The following is a 21967-nucleotide window of genomic DNA, read 5'->3' on the forward strand; positions in this document are numbered from 1 at the left end:
AGAAGCCGGCTTCTTACATGACAGTGGGCTCAACCTATCACCGGCCGAGGCGGAACATCGCGGCGGCTGGTGATAGGCTGACGGCTGTCCGACATTCCCATCCCCAGGAAACAAGTGAGGCCGGTACCGGACCAACGGGAGGTGAATTAAAGTTTATTTTGTTTATTTTTTGCAGCCCGGGCATAGGGATACCGCACAGTATAGAGCAGTGGTCTCCAACCTGCGGACCTCCAGATGGGAGTTGTAGTTTTGCAACATCTGGAGGTCTGCAGGTTGGAGACCACTGGTATATAGTGTCAGCGCCGCTGGCCGCAACAAACAGGACAGGGAGGGAAGTGCTTGCGGGTAACATGTGAGTAGTACCCTGATGGGGACAGCGCTGGGCTGATAATTCGGGGGGGGGGGGGGGGGGGGGGCAGAACAGCGCTCACAGGTCACATAGGATTAGTTCCCTGATGTGGGGACAGTGCGACGCTGGGCTGATTCATTCATTCCAGAGGGGGAGGGGTCAAACCGGTATTGCGGTATGGGCTAAAATTCATATTGTGCAGCACAAAAATTTCGGTATTCGGTATGAACCGGTATACCGCCCGGCCCTAGTTGAAAAAATAAATATATGGCATGACCGGTCAAAATTGTCTAACTTGTCTCTGCGCAAGTTCACTGCCAGTTTAGCCTGCCATTTTATTGCTGGGATTGGCAGATTGCCACATTGGGGCCCAGCATAGTCCCATGTGCATGACCAGCCTTAAGGGCAACAAAGAATGACCACAGAACTCTGTGCTGTATGGAGGACTAAAAAAGAACAGTATCTGCAGAGTAGATACAAGGCTGTGGACACCAATAATAATCCTGGGATCCTTCTTATAGGACAGTGACAGTTACTGACCAATATAATACATTTAAATATCTAGCCCTTTCGCAAACACAGCAAGGGGCGATGCATGAAGATTGTATACAGTGTAAAGCTATTGTACAGAAATATTTGCAGATGTCTTTACAGAACAGTAATAGACAACTAGAACAGTAGGGACATGGATGACTCTAGTACGCTGCAGTAAAGTCATAAACACAGACCACAGTGGAGCTGCGGTCCAAGGATTATTGATGTTCACAGCCTTAGTATATGTTATTTCATCCTATTCCACAATTAGGATTAGATGCAGAGTTGAGGCATCCATTTGATTAGAAGCAGCCGCATCTTCTCTATTACACAGTGTTGGTGCATGGAGTACACATGCAATGGATCATTGGAGAAGAGCTCTGATCTGTTTAGATGTGGTCTCATCATGGAGGTGGCGGGTTGTATATCTAAGAAATAGAACATATGAGTTATTAAACATACCCTCTTTAAAGGGGTACTCCGGCGCTTAGACATCTTATCCCCTATCCTGTCGCCGCTGGGGACCCCCGTGATCTTGCACACCACACCCCGTTAAAATCAGTCCCCGAAGCATGTTTGACAGCTGTCACGCCCCCTCCCATAGGCTTGCATTGAGGGGGCGGAGCGTGACGTCACACAGGGCGGAGCCTTGACGTCACAATGCTCCGACCCCGTGATCTGCAGTAATCAGACCCGGAGCGAACATGCTTCGGGGACTGATTTTAACGGGGTGCGGCGTGCAAAATCCCGGGGGTCCCCAGCGGTGGGACCCTCGCGATCAGGTATCTTATCCCCTATCCTTTGAATAGGGGATAAGATGTCTAAGCGCCAGAGTACCCTCTAACGCCCCATCCAAGCTACTATTGTAAAACACACTTGACCTACCTGAGAGCATTCAGTAGACCTTCTGTGCTTGTTGATGGCTGATCTTTTAGCACCTTGATACAGCCTTTCATCTACAAATAAAAAGACTATAAATATGTAGACATGACACTTAGACAATGAGAATATTTACATGGTTGTAGCTATCTGAGATCCTTGTTCCAAAGCTCCAATTTATTTTATTTATTTTTTTAAACAATGGTTTGGATTCCTGCAGAGGAAAGAAGAGGAACCCATTCCAATGGGAATGCAACATGGAACTTGGATATGACTTTGCCCACAAGACATAATTTATTTTTATCACCTTTAAAAAAAACTGCATTGTATGTCAAAGGTTACATTAAAGGGGTACTCCCCTGAAAACATCTTATCCTCTATCCAAAGGATAGGGGATAAAATGTCTAATCGTGGGGGTTCCTGCCGCTGGGGACGCCTGTGATCTCCGCTGCGACACCCCTGTCATTCAGTGCATGGGGCAGACTCCACTCCATGCCCGATGACTGTTTAAAGGGGTACTCTCTTTTTTTTTTTTTAATCAACTGGTGCCAGAACGTTAAACAGATTTCTAAATTACTTCTATAAGAAAATCTTAATCCTTCCAGTACTTTTTAGGGGCTATATACTACAGAGGAAATGCTTTACTTTTTAGATTTCTCTGATGTCATGACCACAGTGCTCTTTGCTGAACTCTGCTGTCCATTTTAGGAACTGTCCTGAGCAGCAGCATATGTTTGCTATGGGGATTTTCGCCTGCTCTGGACAGTTCCTAAAATGGACAGCAGAGTTCAGCAGAGAGCACTGAGGTCATGACATCAGAAAAATCTAAAAAGAAAAGCATTTCCTCTGTAGTATATAGCCCCTAAAAAGTACTGGAAGGATTAAGATTTTTTAATAGGAGTAATTTACAACTCTGTTTAACTTTCTGGCACCAGTTGATTTAAAAAAAAGTTTTCCACGGGAGTGCCCCTGCCACCACGCCTCTCCATTTATGTTTATGGGAGGAGGTGTGACGGCTACGTACTAGCCGTCATGCCCCCTCCCATAGACATGGATAGAGGGGGCGTGGCGTGACATCACGAACGCAGAAGCTCCAAGCTTCTGTGTTCCAGATGCTGCCGCTGCCGGCCTGGAGATCGCGGGGGCCCCCTAGCAGCGGGAACCTTTGGATCGTGGATAAGATGTTTTCAGCGGAGTACCCCTTTAAGGTAATTCCCTACATGTCCTTCTAATGTATAGCTATGTATATTGGCATCTGTCATACATAGACTCCTGTGTTTATGTTGGCGAAACAACAGCATTAAAGGCATTTATAAAAATATTTCATTTTTCAGAGGTCTCCTTTGTCATGGCACACAGGGGTCCCCAGTTGTACCATGTTAGTACTTTAATTTGTAGGATAAAATTGAAAAGAACCATACACTACCATACAAATCTATTGCAGTGTATTATGCAAGTGATCACCTGGATAAAAACTACAGCTCACCTTGCAAAAGGATAGGGGATAAACATAGCTAGAGGATGGCGAAATACATGGAAATAGCTTTTACTTTCTATTTTGTAAAAGTAAGAAAACAAAACATAAACTTGTTATTACTGTAGTCTTACTGACTTGCAGAAAAAGTTGTAATTTGTTTTCCACATAATGAACCCTGGTAACAACAAAACCCAAAAAGCAACCCCTCATCTTTTTCCTTTTTAACCCCACAGCAAACATTTTCAATACATTGTATTATAAAAGACAAAAACAAACAAGTTTTGTTGTAATCAAGTATAGCATTTAAAATGCGAGTGTTTTCTCCAGTTAAAAATACATTGTGATAAGACTTTTAACTGTAAACTCATAACTGACAGAAAAGAGATCAGTAAAAGGCGACTCCTTTCCGGTCATGTGAGGATGAATGTATCCTCAGATCGCTCTCAAGTAACTGGTCATGAAACTGAAATATTTATTGACTCCTAAGATTTTACACTCACATTTAGGGTCTATTCACATGTACAGCATCCTGCGCATATTTGATTTACAGGATTTGATGCTGCAGATTTGAAGCTGCGTTCAGTCATTTAGTGTAAATTGAAATCTGCAGCATAAAATCCTGTGCATCAAATCCTGCGCATGATACTACGCGTGTGAATAGACCATTAAAAGGTGCAAGAACACCATAGAGGGATACAAGGAAATACATTTATGACAAAAGGATTTTTTTTTTATATATATGTACAGTTATCATATATTCCAATAAATAAGCATTAAAAACATATGTTTGTTTTTTAGGCTTGCCATACTTGTAATAATTTGTGACTAGTTTACAAATATGGAAAATATTTCATTTCATTACAAATATTATTTCAATCCATTGCTGCATGTATCTTCTGTCTATATCAGGAATAATTGAGAAATAAAAGGACAAAACAAGGCATAATCCAGTGACAATTGCTATAACAAATTGCGATCTGTCATAGACAATCTTTTTAGTAACAACTACTAGAGCTGGGCGGTATGACCAAAAATGTGTATCACTGTATTTTTGTTAGTTATAGCAGTTCCACAGTAGTTAACAGTATTCCCCCCATAACGTGACCCGTGGGCGCTGCTCCCCCCCCCGGTTTATCAGCCCAGCACTGCGGTGATCTAATCATATGTGACCCCCCCCCAAAATAATTATCAGCCGCTGCGCTGTACTATCCTGTGCCCAGGCTGCAATAACAATCGAAATAAACTTTCACTCACCTTCCTACGTTCCCTCGTTGCTCCGGATTCGGCCTCATGGTTCTCCGCTGTGGTCCTCTTGCTGCTTCCTGGAGATGGGAACATCACAGAGCCGTCAGCTTATCACCGGCCGCTGTGATGTTTTCGGACGGTGATAGGCTGAGTACATTGTCATGTAAGAAGCCGGCCAGCTCCTTACATGACAGTGCGCTCAGCCTATCACCGACCGAGTAGGGACATCGCTGCTGCCAGTGATAGGCTGACAGCTCTGTGACATTCCCATCCCCAGTGTGAAGCTGGTACCGGAGCAACGGGGGAACGTAGAAAGGTGAGAAAGTTTATTTTGTTTGTTCCAAACGAAAGAAAATAACTCAAGCGCACTCACCACTTATGTTGCTTCTTCGATGATCTTTATTTCATGTCACTTGGACGAGGTGCAGGGGGGTAACACAGATGAGGTCAAACAGGGTGTTTGACCTCCTCTGTGTTACCCCCCCCCCCCTGCACCTCGTCCAAGTGACATGAAATAAAGATCCTCGAAGAAGCAACATAAGTGGTGAGTGCGCTTGAGTTATTTTCTTTTGTTTGGATCCGCTATTGCACTAATAGCTCTCACGCAAGCTTTGCACCACCACCGCCTTCATATGTATCGGGACACTGCTATATTGTGTCAGATTGTAATGAAGTCCTCAGGTGTGCGAAGCTGCAGTGCCAGACTGTCTGTTTCTACCTTGCATTTTATTTTGTTTGTTTTTGCACCCCTGGCACAGGATAGTACAGTGCAGCGGCTGATAATTAGAGGAGAGTTAAGCAGCGCTTGCGGGTCACATATGATTAGTTCCCCGATGTGGGGGACAGCGCAACTCTGGGCTGATAATTCATTGAGGGGGGGGGGGGGGGCAACGGTATTGCAATTTATTTAGGAAAAAGTGGCTGCAGAAGATTACACATGTATGCAGTGAGCAGGATAATGCCACCATATCTTATGCAGGACAACTGTGCACTGTGCAGGATTTTAGTGTGGCACACAAGGTTCCATACAAGACTACATGTAGCTCTGTAAAATGCTCCCTGGATGCCTTATGTACAGAGCTATTTTCCCTTAAATCAATGCTTTTAGTGGAGAAAGCATCATAAATACAGCTTCTGATAGAGCATGCCATGAAAAAATGAAACATCTGAACCTATGAAATGGTTAAATACAGAGGAACAGAAAAGGCCCCATTCATATCAGTACAAAACAGAGACATTTAGGCTGTTTGCATGAGGCCATATTATCTTCAAATTGAGAAGTATACATTTACAATCCCTATAACCCCTTTGAAATGGACAACCAAATAAACCTTACATACTTACATCAATTTTGGAGGTTTTTGCAAATGCTCCAACAGGATGCACATGATCATACAGAATGATAACACCCACCATCACTCGCATACAGAATAGCAGTGTTTCAGTACTGGTAAAACGGCTGCGGTACCCTCTGCGGAGAAAGAACAAAAAAAAAGTATTTATCATTGTTTTCTGTAGCATTCCAAACTTAACTCTTTATATGGTTAAAATGACTGAGACAGTGCTTGGTTACACCATATAGTCCTGATCGGAGCTCTCCTCAGGGAAGCAGGAAGGAGAATGAAGAAAAGGGGACCAGACAGTATGCATCAGAATAACCACTTAAGAAGGGGTCTATCAGCTCTTTGCAATATCAGTTGTCTGTCTATGTCTGCAACTCATGATAATGAAATCAATGAGACCTGTGTCAAAACGTATGACCTTTTCCAAACGTATAAAATCTTGATTGTCTCCTAAGTTTTTCTCGCTACCTTACCCCTCCCTTCCTTGCCTGCTTGGCTTACAATGCTGAGCCCTGTCTCAAAATCCCATGCCTGTGCTGAGCACTGTAATAGTGGTACACATGTGGTGACAATCCCTGCTGTGGGCAAAGGCCTCAGTGCATCTCTGTGCATGTGCTTATATTAGGTGTAAAACTTTTCATTACATGATAATTACAATTTATAAACATAATACAGGACACACACAATAATACTTTGACCACTTATGATATGAGTGAACCTTGATACATTATGACCCATTTATCAAAGAATGGCTATGGTAGAGTTAGTTTCCAATGTTTATTTGGGTGGTGGGTTTGACTAGCGTGCATCTTATTTATCAAGAAGGTGCAGAAGGATGATGAATTTTGCGCAGCTCTGCTGTGGGGGGAAAATCTCTACCACATACACTTTTTCTAGACGCTTGTGAGGGAGGGAAGTAGACACTTTCCCGGGTCCTGAATTTGGCAGGTTAGGTGTTTTTACTTAATTTCACAGAGATGCCGGGACATTTTTACTTGCATTTTATACGCTACAATCAAATCTGATTGCGGTGTCTAAGGGGTTAAAGCCGAGTATCACCGTGATCGGTGATGTCTGGCATTAGAGATGGGTCCTGGTGGCAGATAGCCACGAGGATCACCCAGCTATGACCTGCGCTCAGCCCCTCAGCGCATGTCATAGAAGGGGAGTGGGACGCTGTCGTCCACAAGAGGTTAAAGGTTGAATTGCAGAAGGTAGAATTGATTCTCACGCCTACTGGTAGGTGGTGTAGCTTTGCCCCTAAATAAGTACCTTTGCGCACAAAATAGCGATTTATGACAAAAGTCGCAAATGATAAATACGTGACCACTGCATGGTCAAAAAGAAAAAGTTCTAGGGGTAGGCAAAAAGAGTGAAACTGTCTGTATTAAAAGAAGCATAAAAGTCGCTAAATATGCTGCTTGCGTCTGAACTGCGCCAAAACATAGACAAAAAAGGCTCTAAAAGCAATGATAAATCACCCCCTATATGAATGAGTAAATATATAGGGGTGCTGTACCCCAGGCAATCATGTTGAATGATTATTCTGTACATATATCTGTGGATATTACCTGTTATACCCTATGTGAGTACTTACGGTGTTTCCAGCATGACTCTGCACACACATGCCATTGTGCTCAGGCAGTCTGTTGTGTCCTCAATTGGCAAAGACTTGTTCTACAGAGATTTCCAATATGTATAGTAAGTGTCATCAGTCTCGGGCCACAACAGAAATGTATAATATAGAAATATTATTATAATATATGCTTAGTCTATCACATTTCACAGTCCTTTTTGCATTTGTCCTGCTCACCTCCGAGACAAACTTAGTGGTTGCATTGCTCAGAGTTTTCAGCATAGGAGTGGCATCCGCGTAGAACAGGGACATGCGATTGGCCATTTCATTGTTAACATCACAGTCAGAGTCCACCTGGGAGACAAGATACCTCCTTAGAACTAGTAGATTACTTTATAAGAATTGATCATAAGTAGTGTAGCATTTACCTGGAAATTGTTCAACCGGTTGCGACTGACAGTCCTTCTATAGTAACTAAAGTCATTTTGTATTGCAGGATTTGTCATCTAAAGGGAAAGAACAGGTACATTACGGGGCAGCTACTAAACCATGGGGGAGATTTATCATAATCTGTGCAGAGGAAAAGTTGACCAGTTGCCCACAGCAACCAATCAAATCACTTCTTTCATTTTTTTAAAAAGGCCTCTGAAAAAAAAAAAGAAGCGATCTGATTGGTTGCTATGGGTAACTGTTCATATCTTGTATAAAAAAATATTATAAAAGAGTAATAATGGGTAAATGTCTAAAAACTATATTAACTTTATTAAATCAAGACCTAGTTTTTTCCATTTTCCTTGTCAATAAGATGTCTCCCTACATAATCTTATTGACATAGGGAAAGTGTGACCTTGTCAAGGAGGAGTAACTGAGGAACAGCACAATGGTTCAAAGATAGTCCTTCTCAAAGAATGCATAATAAACGGGAGAACTAAAAATCTCCTAGTAAACAAACCTTTATATAGATAGATGAATAAAGGATTAAAGGGGTACTCCGCCCCTAGACATCTTATCCCCTATCCAAAGGATAGGGGATAAGATGTCAGATCGCTGGGGACCCCCGCAATATAGCCCCTGTGTGACATCACGCCCTGCCCCCTCAATGCAAGTCTATGGGAGGGGGCATGATGGCAGTCACGCCCCCTCCCATAGACTTGCATTGAGGGGGCGGGGCATGACATCACACGGGGCGGAGTCGTGACGTCACAATCTTCCGTCCCTGTGGTCGGGAGGAATTAGCTTGAGAGCCTCCAGCGTTTCCGGAAGCAGTTACAGGTGGGTGCAGCTTGCAATAATGTGGGGGTCCCCAGTGGCGGGACCCGGGCTATCTGACATCTTATCTGACATCTTATCCCCTATCCCTTTAAAGTAAGAAGAAGAAAAAACCCTTCTCGCTGTGGTTGGCGCCCACATACCTTGAGCTCATCAAAGCTGAGGGTGAAGTGCAGGATTTCAGCAAACTGTTTGGCCAGGGCCTGCTCTCTCTCCAGGTGCTGTGTTGGGGCATATGGGGGTGATGTAAGAGCTTCCAGGAGGCTGTGCAGGGCATTTTCTGTAAAGAAAACATGTCATGCTTTTGAGGAAATGCTTAGTTTTGGGAATGCTAGTAACTGTGAAGATATAAAAGTGTAATACTGCATTGAGTATGTGATACTTAAAGCATTTTTTAGCTGCATATAATTTTTTTTTTTCACCACAGGAATCATTTCAGTAATTCAGTGAAACTTATTTAAAGGAAAACGGACAGCTGGTTCACCCACCCAAAGCAAATGCACAGGGTTATAGTGTGGGAGTAAAATGATATATTACTTACCGTACTCCCATTAGAGGTCCCGTTGTAGACTTAGAGCCTTTGTTGCAAATATGCTCCTTTGTACAATGGAGGTGGGAGCCGGCCTCCCTCCCCTCTGCTGCCATGTGCCTGCCCATCCCTGAATGTGCATATCCTCTTCAGAGCGGTCACGTCCTAATGATGTGAGAACCTATGACCACTCTGGGAAGGATATGCATATTCAAAGAAGCGTGGGGGGGGGGGGGGGGTCATATTGCAGCAGAGGGGACAGAGGCAGGTAAGCTTGGAGAGCAGGCTCCGCCTCCATTGCACAAAAGGAGCATATAAGCAATGAATGATCTAAGTCTACAACGGGACCTCGGATCAGAGTAATACATCATTTTATTCACATTTATTCACTCTATAGCTCTGTGGATTGGATTAAGTGTGGCGGAGCCGTCTGTCAGTTTCCCTTTAAGAAGGCCACCCAAAATTGCATTAAAAAGTGGCCACTATGCATAATGTATGGTGGGTTGAAAATCTGTCCCGTGAAATTTGGTCTGGATAAGGGATTGGGCTTCTCAAAGAGGCGGTAAAGGTTTTACTGTATTTCCGTTGCTTGCACATAAAGGTATATTTACTGTTTTAAATAGAACCTCCGTCAATTACAACAGGTTTTCAGGATTCAGGATTTTTATTCACTTCCTATGAAGTCTGTTCCAGCAGTCAAACCCCTTCTGCTTGCCCCCTAGTTCCTTAAAACATACAATCATTAGAAAAGCTAGAACCAGGGGGCTGGTAGGAAGGTGTATGACTGTAGTCAGTATCTTTATCTATGGAGACACATAGGTCTACACAGTAACTGGATACCCATAATTGAATATTTTAGTCACAACTATTGTCATTTTTATTTGCTATAGCAGTTACCAACTTACCAAGTCGTAGAGAAAATTCATAGAAGCGCTTTAGTTTAGCTACAAGAGGACAGACAGCTCTCCATGCCTCTTCCTGTAGGTGCACATCTGATGGGTTCTGGATGGCCTAGCACAATTACAACAGTACAATGTTTAAACATTTTAGATATAAGTACCGGTACCTTATCATGAGTATTTATCTGTAGCAAAAATTGATCAGTGCTATCTGGCTTTATTTGGCCAATGTATGAAACTGATATTTTGGTAATGCGGCACTAAGGGAGATAAAATTATGAAGTCAGCTGCACTTTTCTCCTCACTTTTTCTAACAATTGGTCGGGGTTTGAACTCTCAGACCTGAACGGATGAAAACTTTTGACATGTTTCTAGGACATGTCAAAAGATTTATTGATGTCAGTTTTTTAAGAAACCGTGTACTAATGCATTCAAAGCATCTGCTCCATCTTTTATAGCACAGGGAAATGCCAACAGCCCTTCTTGTTCTATTTGTAATTAGTCAACAAATAAACTGTAATTAGCAACAAACACCACAATTAAATAATTGCTGCCAGGCCATGTACAAAGCACAAGGGTTTTCATGATGAGAAGCCATAGCTGCCACTTTAGCATTACTTCCAGCCATCCACCCAAACAGAGAGATTGATAGTTAGAAGAGGGCTCACCTGGCGTATTTCCTGCCCGGCTCCCCGGTATGACTGAAGCTCAGCCAAGATACCCTGGGCCTCTTCCAGGACAGAGTTAACTTGATTCCACACTACAGTCTCTGCCTCCGTAGGCTGAGCATCTGCAGGCACCAAACATAGTAAGACATTGTATACAGTTACTAACACAGAAACTGTAGAAAAGTCAATTTTTGGTATTCTTAGTCAGTCATTAGGGTGTTGGTACAGAGATCACTGCATCTTAGTAGAACATTATTCCAAAGCATCACTCTTCTTGTGAACGCCAATGAAGATCCCAAATTTACCCACAGAAACATTGCAATGACAGGACTCATGGACTAGTAAAAGAGCACAGAAAAAAAGTGCATATCTAAGACAAAGTTCACACTAGGTACACAGGGATTACATTAGGCTGGACCATCGGAAACAGTCTGTGGAGCCTGAGCCCCAGACGTGTGCAAGTGTATATTAATACGTCTGACATTGATTGCCAGTATGTAAAATATCTGTGTATAAAAGCCGAAACACTCGGGGTTCCCATCGGTCCCTAGGAATCCATTACACAGGGCGATTATCAGCCAACAGGCTAATATTTCCTTGTATAACAAAGCCAGCGATAAGCTAACAAATGAGAAATCGCATGTTTGTTGTGTAGAGGAAAAGTTGGCCAGTTGCCCACAGCAACCAGTCAGATTACTTACTTCATTTTTCAGAGGCCTTTTAAAATGAAAGAAACAATCTGATTGGTTGCTATGGGCAACTGCTCCACTTTTCCTCTGCACAAGTTTTGATAAATTTCCCCCGAAATGTCTTCCAGATTGTTCTTGCCGAAGTATACAAGACAAGATCAGTGATTACTATGGTGTGGGAAATAATGCATGCAGAGGCAATAGGTAGCACTTGAACCAGGGGAAACATCTTTTTGTTTGTGTGCATCTTCATAACAAATGTCCCAGTTAAAATACATTTACAGAATGGTTCAAAAAGGATGGTGCAGAAGTAAAGGCCTGTAGATAAGTAACACCAGTGGTAAATGACCAGTGACTGAAAACCAAAGCAAATCTGGCTTAGTTTCCCATGGCAACCAATCACAGCACAGCTTTCATTTTCAAGTTCCAAAAAGGTGCTTATGTAGTGTGACCTAAGACTGCAACATCGAAACATGAAAACGCTTTTACAATGATGGGGTCTGTTGTGACAGTAAAGGGAAACTTTCTCAATGAATTTGGTAAATGTGATCTGCATAGAAACGTCATTTCATGTTGCGTGATTCAAAATCAATGGGAAGGAGATTTATCAAGCTCTGTAGTAGATTGCGTACTTGAGCACGTGCGACTTTTCTATACATGCTGCGACTTTTAGATTTTTGCTTATTCCAAAGCACATTTCTGAAATCTGCTCACGGAGTAATTTTTTTTTTTTTTACTTTGCAGTGGTCATGTATCTATCAAATGCGATAGTCACTATTTATGAAGAAAAAAAGTTGCTACTCCATTAAAAAGTCGCATATGTATTCCAGGTCCAACCTGGCTTACAGAAAGTGCATATGTCTGCAGAAAAGGACATTAACACCCACTTTAATAACTGTTCTTGTTCTGCATCATGAAACAAAGCTACTACATTAATGTTAATTACAGAAAAAATTAATTATATAACTAATAACTATAAAATTTAAGGTTGAAAATACACACTGCACACCTTGTTAATTTTAGGACACGTACAAGCTGGCGTACACACTAAATTTTAACATTTATGTTGTGTTAAAATAGAATAAGGCACAAAATAATTGTGTAAAATTTTTTAAAGACTACGTAAATAACCCATATGTGGCACTAAAATTTTTCCTTAAAAAAAAAAGAAACCTCCATAGTAACACAGCTTCATGCACATTTTGGGGTGGGTAACGTACCGAGCGTTTTTTTTTTTTTGTGGCTTCACTATTGTTTATGTGCCTGTTGGTGCTGCGCTGTCTTCCTTCCTGATGTAAACTCCGGCCTCAGCGCAGCGACGCAAGACTCCGCCCACCAACCTCACAAAATCTGGGCTCAAAATTAAACAAAAAGCCTCCAGAGTATGGGTATTTATGGTGCAGCATAGTATGTTTTTAATATTTTTTCATTCCTGAGGAGGGTGGATGGGTTGTTGCGGGATAGTTGGAGTGCAGCTATTTAATGCCAGGCAGGCCAGTCAGGGTGTCACCCGATGCGGTTCGCCCCCCTCCCAGTCACTCTCTGGCAACGCTACTGGTAATAAAGGGTAGATAAAGAACTTTGGCTATTAACATAAGGAAAACATTTTCTGCTTTAAAAAAATGCTTTTGTAAGCGGGTTTCCCGGGTTTTGCTTACGTGAGATTTATTTATCAAGGTCGTGTGACTATTTGATAAATAGGCCACATGTAAGCAAAAGTACGTTAAAAAAAATTCATATAAAAGCCATACGTTTGAAAAGAATGATAAATCTCCGTCTGGGTGTTTATGTCATGTGAAAAGTCAGGGCTGACTTGGGAAGTAAACAGGAGCCGTGTACAAGCATAGTCCTAGAAAGTCAGACTGACTAATATGGAACTAAAGGTGCTACAAACCATAGTATGGCATATGTCACAAAAACGTCTGCATTGTACGATTACATCTTGCTTAGGACAACAAACCAAAATGTGGTGACTTTTGCACTAACTTGCAGGGACAATTGGAAGAGAATGAATTCGATGTTGGCTAAGGTTTGGCGATGAGGCTATGTTTCACCTCAGTCAGAAGGTCAATTGCCCCAATGTTTAATAAGCAGGCACATAGTATACAGTCTCTTTTTTGATGTCACTGTCACTGACCACTTCCACCTGGACATGTTAAATAAATGGGTAATGCCACAGATAGACTATGCCACATGATAGCTATATGAAATTTTACAGCCACCATGGAAACAATAATTCTCCAATTTTGTGCTGGATTCCACGATCACAGATATTACATGCAGCTACATCTTTATTTTGGGCTACATCAAAGACTGTGTATCCCCCCCCCCAGCTACAGGATCTGTATGATCTGAAACAATGTTGCGCTGAAACAGTGGAGTCCATATCAGAGGATATACTGGCACGTGTCTGGACAGTACCGGACGACTTCCTAGACATCTTCAGTGAACGCTGGTTTTGGATAGATAATATCTGTATAGATAGTGTGTCTTTTCATGTTGATACATTTCTGTTATGTTTCTTAGTTACGAATAGCAAGACTATATTTTGCACCATCCTTTTTGAATCACCCTGTAGTTCTTGTATTTTCTTCACATTCGTAACCAGCTTTTCTGGCATAAAGTAATATAATTGTTTTGTAGGGCACAAAAAACATTGCCAAAATGATAACAACATACACGTCATTTTATTGCCCCTTCATTTTCTACTTTACATCCCTGCTTGTGGAATCTCAGAATATAAGTTTTGAAGATGTTCATAAAAAGGCAATTTGCACCCCTTAAAGTCTGAATTCCAGAAACAAATTTGATGGGGGCTATATATACCCACCAATATGAAAAATGTGAGTATAACAGAAATAAAAAGGTGTCTCTATAAGGAACCTATAGCTCTACAACACCAGATTGCTTGGGTTGAGGTAAGTCTGTCTCAGAATGCGTCAGCCTGAAGTAAACTTTTGTGAAAGCTGACAAGCCAGTCAGCCTTAGATTTTTAATGATAGATCACACATGCTAAGACATAATAAAGGCTATAAAGCTGGCATCACAAGCAATTATATCAGACACTATTGAGCAATCTATTGCTTAATGGAACTAAAGACTTAAAAGGGGTACTCCGGTGGAAAACAATTTTTTTCATATCAACTGGCTCCAGAAATGTTAACAGATTTGTGAATTACTTCTATTAAAAAATCTTAATCCTTCCAGTACTTGTCAGCTGCTGTATGCTACAGAGGAAGTTTAACTTTCTGGCACCAGTTGATTTGAATTTTTTTTTTTCCACCGGGGAGTATCCGTTTAAGAAGTGTTACTGCCATTTGTATAAACATGTCGCCCAGACATGTCAAAGGTTTACATTGCACTGAGTCCCGAAGCTACTGCATGCTTGACCCAGCTTTAAAGGGGTACTCCGGCGCTTAGACATCAAATCCCCTATCCAGTGATAGTGATCTTGCACGCCGCCTCCCGTTAAAATCAGTCCCCTGAGAGTGTTCGCTCTGGGTCTGATTACTGTCGATCACGGGGCCGGAGCATTGTGACATCACGGCTCCGCCCCCGTGTAATGTCACACTCCGCCCCCTCAATGCAAGCCTATGGGAGGGGGCATGACATCTGTCACGCCCCCTCCCATAGACATGCATTGAGGGGCGGGGCGTGACGTCACAATCTCACGTCACCATGGTCGGGAGCCGAAGCTTCCAGCGTTTCCAGAAGCCGCAACAAGTGGCTCCTGCAGCTGAGATCCCGGGGGTCCCCAGAGGCGGGACCCCCGTGATCTGACATCTTATCCCCTATCCTTTGGATAGGGGATAAGATGTCTAGGGGCGGAGTACCCCTTTAACACAGTGGGTCTCGGGATTGACATACGATGCTATCTAATCTTTTGATATGTCTTACATGTTTATATAAATAACAGGAACACTTATATCTCATCAAAGATTTCAGATCAAATATGCTGAAAATATCATTAAGTAAGAACTCTCTCGTCTGACTCCTGATAAAGACTGGGTCTGAGTCTTCACAATATAAGATTGGTTGACATACTTTGTCTCATAGTTATCAGACAAAATCCCTCCATAAAGTGTCCTTACTAACATGAGCTAGAAAATGTTTTAAAACAATAGTAAATCTCTAATTTTCAGCTCCATTATATCGTTGCTTTGTTTTATTAATAATATATCGGACTTGATACCAATATCCATTTATGAGGACCTTGGTTTTGGTCTTGGTCATAATCTGTTGTTCTAATTTTTTATCCTAATATTCTTTCTTTTTTCTTGTGCTGGTAAGATTTCTAATCTGAGGTGCTCCTCATATGATGTTTCTATTAAATTCTACATACATGTATATTATTTTATCTACAGAACACTACTAGATTTGATTCAATATTCATGTTTGGTTTTTCACTAAATACGTGGTTGCTTTATGTATTGTTGTTTAAAAATTAAACCCCCTCAATAAAAACTATTGAAACAGAAAATTCCTAATTTTGTATTTGACTTTTAAGTTGTTTCTGAACCACTTTTACTCCTCACCTGTGGACGTATACTAAATTGAGCTATAACCACAAGAAAAAATATATAATGGCATGTTAAAAATAAGAATGTACAGGAGTGCCATTTGTGACATCTCTCCGGCTCTTTGTAACCCATGTTATCTTGTAACATGGGACAGTATATATAAATGACACTTTAAGAAATGAATCATCACAGTATAAAATGCAGTGTTTCATGATGACATTAAATAAAAACAACATAAATATAAAATGAATACAAAGTAAATAAATAAAAAAGCATGGAAAAATAAAATGATCTCACGTTCAAGGTCAAGGAAAAAAGTGGGACACTGTTCTAGGTCGCTATAAGACAAGACTTTAAGAAGGTTCCCCATCTGACACCTGGAAAAAAAAAGACAAAAAGGAGGGTATGATGGTGGGAAACAGTGTGATAAGCAGGGGAAAGTGTACCCTTACAGGGAGACTGTCAGCTCATTTTCACATAATGCACTAGAGACAGCACTGGATATATATTAGGAATTGCAAAATAAGCATACCATTGTCACAGTAGATGGGCTTTGGGTGGGTAAGACCCTCAAGTATTCAGGAAGGACTGAGCTGCTCAACTGCCTCAGCATTGCTCACCTCCTCGCTTCCCTACCCCCTCTCTATCCTCTCCTAATATGGCAGGGGAGTTAAGAAGCGATGCACTGGCCTTTGAGTAGCTTGGCCCCACCTCCTGGACAGTTTCACCTTTGGATAAAACACGCATGCCCACCTATACTGACTAAAACAACTTCTGGCTGTAAGCATGAATGTTCAAACTCCATGGCATACTGGGAAACAGTATAACATATAAGAAAGCAGTATTAGAAAATTGCATACACTGGAGCATACAGCAGCTGATAAGTATTGGAAGGATTAACATTTTTATATAGAAGTACTTTACAAATCTGTTTAACTTTATGGAACCAGTTGATTTGAAAAATATTTGCTTTCCACTGGTGTACCCCTTTAAACAGACATGTCAGGACTCATGGCAAGTTTTCTTTCTATGAAGTTTAGAATTTTATATTTAAACTTGTCACAAAAATGATCCAGTGCAAAGTTATGACATTTCCTTACACTACCTGGCTTTCAATATATATAAACCATGTGCACAAGTGGTGGCGGATACACCTGTTTGATCACTATCCTCACAGTCACGTCTCTGTGTAGTGATCTTCTGCTCACTGTAGAGCAACCAATAAAGAGAACTTTCTGCTTGTCAGGGAAGGATCAGAGCCTCTGCAGTAACACCATAGTATAGCTGAGGAGACTTTTCATTCATAGCTAGCTAGGATTGGAAAGCTGGAATTGAAAAGTAATGGAAAAGCAAGCAATTTCCCTTTCGGTGTAGTAATAAAATACTGGAGGAAACCTGAGGACAGAATTCCAGTTCATTGTGCCAGGACAGACAGCATACAGGGCTATAACCATTTCCCTCGGTAATATGCTCACAGCAGCAGGTTGTAAAAGCTGTAACCGCTACTGTATTACAGCTGAGTATGTTGTAGGTCCTGCTGCCATCTGCCCGAAAGTAGCTGTTCAGGAACCCTGGCAAGAGGAGTGTTTCTGCAGCTAAGGGTTTTATAATAAGTCTTTTTGATGGCTAGTATTAACTATGGTGTAAATATTATCATAATAAAAGACTTATAATTTTATTGTTGAAATAAAATGATAAAACTAGAATGACAGAACAACACATTATAAAGGATCTAGCTACTTCGACAGATTCATCGAAACATGTTCTGTCAATATATATATATATATATATATATATATATATATATATATATACACACACACACAGTACAGACCAAAAGTTTGGACACACCTTCTCATTCAGAGTTTTCTTTATTTTCATGACTATGAAAATTGTAAATTCACACTGAAGGCATCAAAACTATGAATTATCACATGTGGAATTATATACATAACAAAAAAGTGTGAAACAACTGAAAATATGTCATATTCTAGGTTCTTCAAAGTAGCCACCTTTTGCTTTGATTACTGCTTTGCACACTCTTGGCATTCTCCTGTTGAGATTTAAGAGGTAGTCACCTGAAATGGTTTTCACTTCACAGGTGTGCTGGTGTGGAGGAGGAGGTGTGATGGTGTGGGGGTGCTTTGCTAGTGACACTGTTGGGGATTTATTCAAAATTGAAGGCATACTGAACCAGCATGGCTACCACAGCATCTTGCAGCGGCATGCTATTCCATCCGGTTTGCGTTTTGTTGGACCATCATTTATTTTTCAACAGGACAATGACCCCAAACACACCTCCAGGCTGTGTAAGGGCTATTTGACCAAGAAGGAGAGTGATGGGGTGCTGCACCAGATGACCTGGCCTCCACAGTCACCGGACCTGAACCCAATCGAGATGGTTTGGGATGAGCTGGACCACAGACTGAAGGCAAAAAGGGCCAACAAGTGCTAAGTATCTCTGGGAACTCCTTCAAGACTGTTGGAAGACCATTTCAGGTGACTACCTCTTGAAGCTCATCAAAAGTGTGCAAAGCAGTAATCAAAGCAAAAGGTGGCTAGAACCTAGAATATGACATATTTTCACACGTTTTTGTTATGTATATAATTCCACATGTGATAATTCATAGTTTTGATGCCTTCAGTGTTAATCTACAATTTTCATAGTCATGAAAATAAAGAAAACTCTGAATGAGAAGGTGTGTCCAAACTTTTGGTCTGAACTGTATATATACACAGAGCAGGAGTAAAGTACACCTGGCACTGCAGCAGACAATCAAGAAAGAGTCTCTTGCATGCCGCTGTGCAGATAGCAGATAGAAAAAAATACCAGGGCACTCACCAGTCAGTAGCTAATTTATTTATCCATTTTACCAATAAGACAAACGAGGTAGCTGCGGGATTGTAGATAGACAAAGCAGGGGCACTTTAAGGCTTTACGATGCCCCAGCTTTGTCTGTCTACACTAACCATTACCCCCCATGCTACATTGTATGTAGCAAATAAAGAAATTAGCTACAGACTGGTGAGTGCCCCAGTATTTTTTCTATACTTACTGGCTGATGTTCTGCCATTATATCAATATATTTTCATGAGATAACCCCTAATGCATTATTATCAGGATGGTCGGCAGCAGGAAATAATTAAACTAAAAGTGCGATGCCGTTGCCAGAGACAAGCGCCAAAACTCACCTGATTAGACAAAACTGCTGGACATCCTATCCCAAAAGTCCCATTTAAGTCTACGGGAGTTTTGGGATGGAACATGATCATGTGAGTTTCAATGTGAGTGGCTTGGGCCAAAGGATTGGATTTTTAGTGTAACCGCAAGACTGGGCAACCAATAGACCTTTCAGTCTTTACTACAGCCAGCTTTAGCCATGTTTGAACAGGGGCGCTTCTGCCTTAAAGCAACTTCAGTGACTCACTTTAGGCAGTGCCAACTAGCATAAGAAGGGGGCAGCAAAGGGTTGGCACTCACTTACTAACTGGGTATCCTGCACTGCGGGGGAGGAAGGAGGTGACCGGACTGTGGTGTCAAGGAGATTACTGCATGGGAGATAAGATGAGTATATTTTTCTTCTATTTTACTTCTTCTGGCACAAACTGAGGACTGCCTGCCTAGTGGGGGCATTGTTCCCTGGGCGGAGGGAATGCCTACCTAAGGACATACCTTTCTACTGGGGAGGGACTACCTAAGAACATATCTTAAAGGGGTACTCTGGTGGAAAACTTTTTTTTTTTTTTTTTTTATCAACTGGTGCCAGAAAGTTAAACATATTTGTAAATGACTTCTATTAAAAAAAATTAATCCTTCCAGTACTTATTAGCGGCTGAATATTACAGAGGAAGTTCTTTTCTTTTTGGAACACAGAGCTCTCTGCTAACATCATGACCACAGTGCTCTCTGCTGACATCTCTGTCCATTTTAAGAACTGTCCAGAGTAGGAGAAAATCTCCATAGCAAACATATGCTGCTATGGACAGTTCCTAAAATGGACAGAGATGTCAGCAGAGAGCACTGTGCTCGTGTTGTCAGCAGAGAGCACTGTGTTCCATAAAGAAAAGAATTTCCTCTGTAGTATTCAGCAGCTAATAAGTACTGGAAGGATTAAGATTTTTTTTAATAGAAGTAATTTGAAAATATGTTTAACTTTCTGGCACCAGTTGATAAAAAAAAAAAAAAAAAAAAAAAGTTTTCCTCCAGAGTACCCCTTTAATATTAGGAGGGAGCTACCTACCTAAGGACATACCTACAGAGTGTTTAAAAAAGAATGGGTAAAAAGTATAGCCTAGTATTCTTAATCGAGAGAACATAACACAAATTTATTAACATGAAAAGACATAATATCTGTCCAGGTTTTATCTATACACTGCAAATGTTAAACGTGATTTGTGATATGTGACACAGGAGATGTATAGGTGACAGTTTAGCTCTATCTAGACAAGTGGCAGCCTGCCCTAAAATATGGACTCTCTTTCAGTGATGTGTTGGCCTTTGCATGGAACCAGTCTGTACACAACCTATTTTATTCACGTCATGCTCAGTATTTTGAAGGGACACAATAAAGCCACAATATGACTTTATGTGTGGACAAAGTATTTCCATCTTTCTTCGTTGAGCGTTCACTGCGTCCAAACAAACCGTTTGATTATTTTAGTGTACTACCCCTTTAAAGCTGATGCAAGACTAGTAGCTGCTTCTGCTTCTTTTGTTCTATTAAGAATTGCTGGTAAACATGATGATCCCAGCAATTTAAGAAAGGTTTATGACTTTGACATAGGTCTAAAATGTAAAGACTCTCTTATTATTGACAGATCAGGATCTCGAAGAGTGCCAAAACCAAAACCAGAGCTGTAACCATAAATATTGTATGTGTCAAGCTGAAAAGCAGGATCACAGCTAAGAAATACAAAGTCATATTGGTGATGGTGTAAACCTGAGACCCCCCCACAAATAAGACATAATGGTGAGGCCACTTGGCCAGTGACTGCACAATTTTGCTGACATTACTCTGCAGGACTTGGCTGCTACTTTTTGGCCCCATGCGGCCGATTGCCCACGTGGCACTACCCTAAGTGGTTTTCAGTTACTTGCCCTGCAATGATCCCTTTGGTCCATTGCCAGACATAGCAAGACTTTTGTATGTCAAATGCAAAGCAAGACAAAGGTGATTTCGGCACTGCTGTTCACCTATATCCCGTCTCGGACTGACTAGTCCAGCAACCAAACCAGTGGGGCTATGTTGAGGGTGCACTCCTGGATAAGCGACAGATAGTATGCAATTCAAAAGGAAAAAATGGATGCACTCACTCAGGTACTCTTGGCAGTCGAAATCTTTATTCGGTATCCATAAAAGCAGGGTACAGCGGGTAGATGCAGAGGAGCAGCCTCGCAGCGACAGACTGTTTCCTGCGCCCCAAACGCACTTCCTCGGGCTGCTGATCAGCAGCCCGAGGAAGTGTGTTTGGGGCGCAGGAAACAGTCTGTCGCTGCGAGGCTGCTCCTCTGCATCTACCCGCTTGGTATTGTCAAGAATGTGAATGTGTAAGATAGCAATCTAAAACATTATTGGTAGAATTTACCACCTTTTTTAAATGGTTTCTAAATGTTGTATTTGCAAATTTCATAGTGTCTGGAATGACAAAGGCAACGTTTTAATTTTTTTTGCTTTTGTTTGTAAAAGGTAGAGAGGTTTTCTAGTTGCTCTGAACATATCTGATTTTTCAATGTAGTCCACGAAGTACACCAGCCTTGATACATATTTACAGCTTATTTTACATTTAAATGCAAACTTTAGTATGGCCTGTATGCCAGTTTTCTGCTGTACAAAAGTCACAGTTTGTAAAAAAAAAAAAAAAAAAAGCTTATTGCACAAAAACTAACAACTTTTCCATAATATACCCTATGTTCACCACTTTTAACAAAGTGGGCAGTGCTTAGCAGGAGTGGGCACAGCCTCCAATAAACAAGCGCTTAAAGGGGAATT

The 21967-nt window shown here is 41.4% G+C and overlaps 1 protein-coding gene across 9 annotated transcripts in view; it reads right to left on the minus strand.

The window, feature by feature from the left end:
* Positions 1–402: 402 nt before the first annotated feature.
* The window catches only part of LOC130355860 (CYFIP-related Rac1 interactor A-like), a 58048-nt gene continuing 36483 nt past the window's right edge, over positions 403–21967 (minus strand). For 5 of the 9 annotated variants that reach the window (XM_056556637.1, XM_056556638.1, XM_056556636.1 and 2 more), the window contains 9 exons: positions 10769–10890; positions 10107–10212; positions 8816–8952; positions 7832–7909; positions 7641–7757; positions 7425–7504; positions 5829–5955; positions 1769–1839; positions 403–1311 (listed from right to left, as the gene is read on the minus strand). In XM_056556637.1, the coding sequence (XP_056412612.1) occupies positions 1248–1311; positions 1769–1839; positions 5829–5955; positions 7425–7504; positions 7641–7757; positions 7832–7909; positions 8816–8952; positions 10107–10212; positions 10769–10890 (902 nt within the window). In that variant the 3' untranslated portion in view covers positions 403–1247. Of the gene's footprint in view, positions 1312–1768; positions 1840–5828; positions 5956–7424; positions 7505–7640; positions 7758–7831; positions 7910–8815; positions 8953–10106; positions 10213–10768; positions 10891–16274; positions 16355–21967 lie in introns of all 9 variants that reach the window. The other 4 variants (XM_056556632.1, XM_056556635.1, XM_056556631.1 and 1 more) reach the window with 1 other exon arrangement.

The sequence above is a fragment of the Hyla sarda genome, chromosome 2 (genome assembly GCF_029499605.1).
Source record: "Hyla sarda isolate aHylSar1 chromosome 2, aHylSar1.hap1, whole genome shotgun sequence".
Taxonomy (NCBI): Eukaryota; Metazoa; Chordata; class Amphibia; order Anura; family Hylidae; genus Hyla; species Hyla sarda.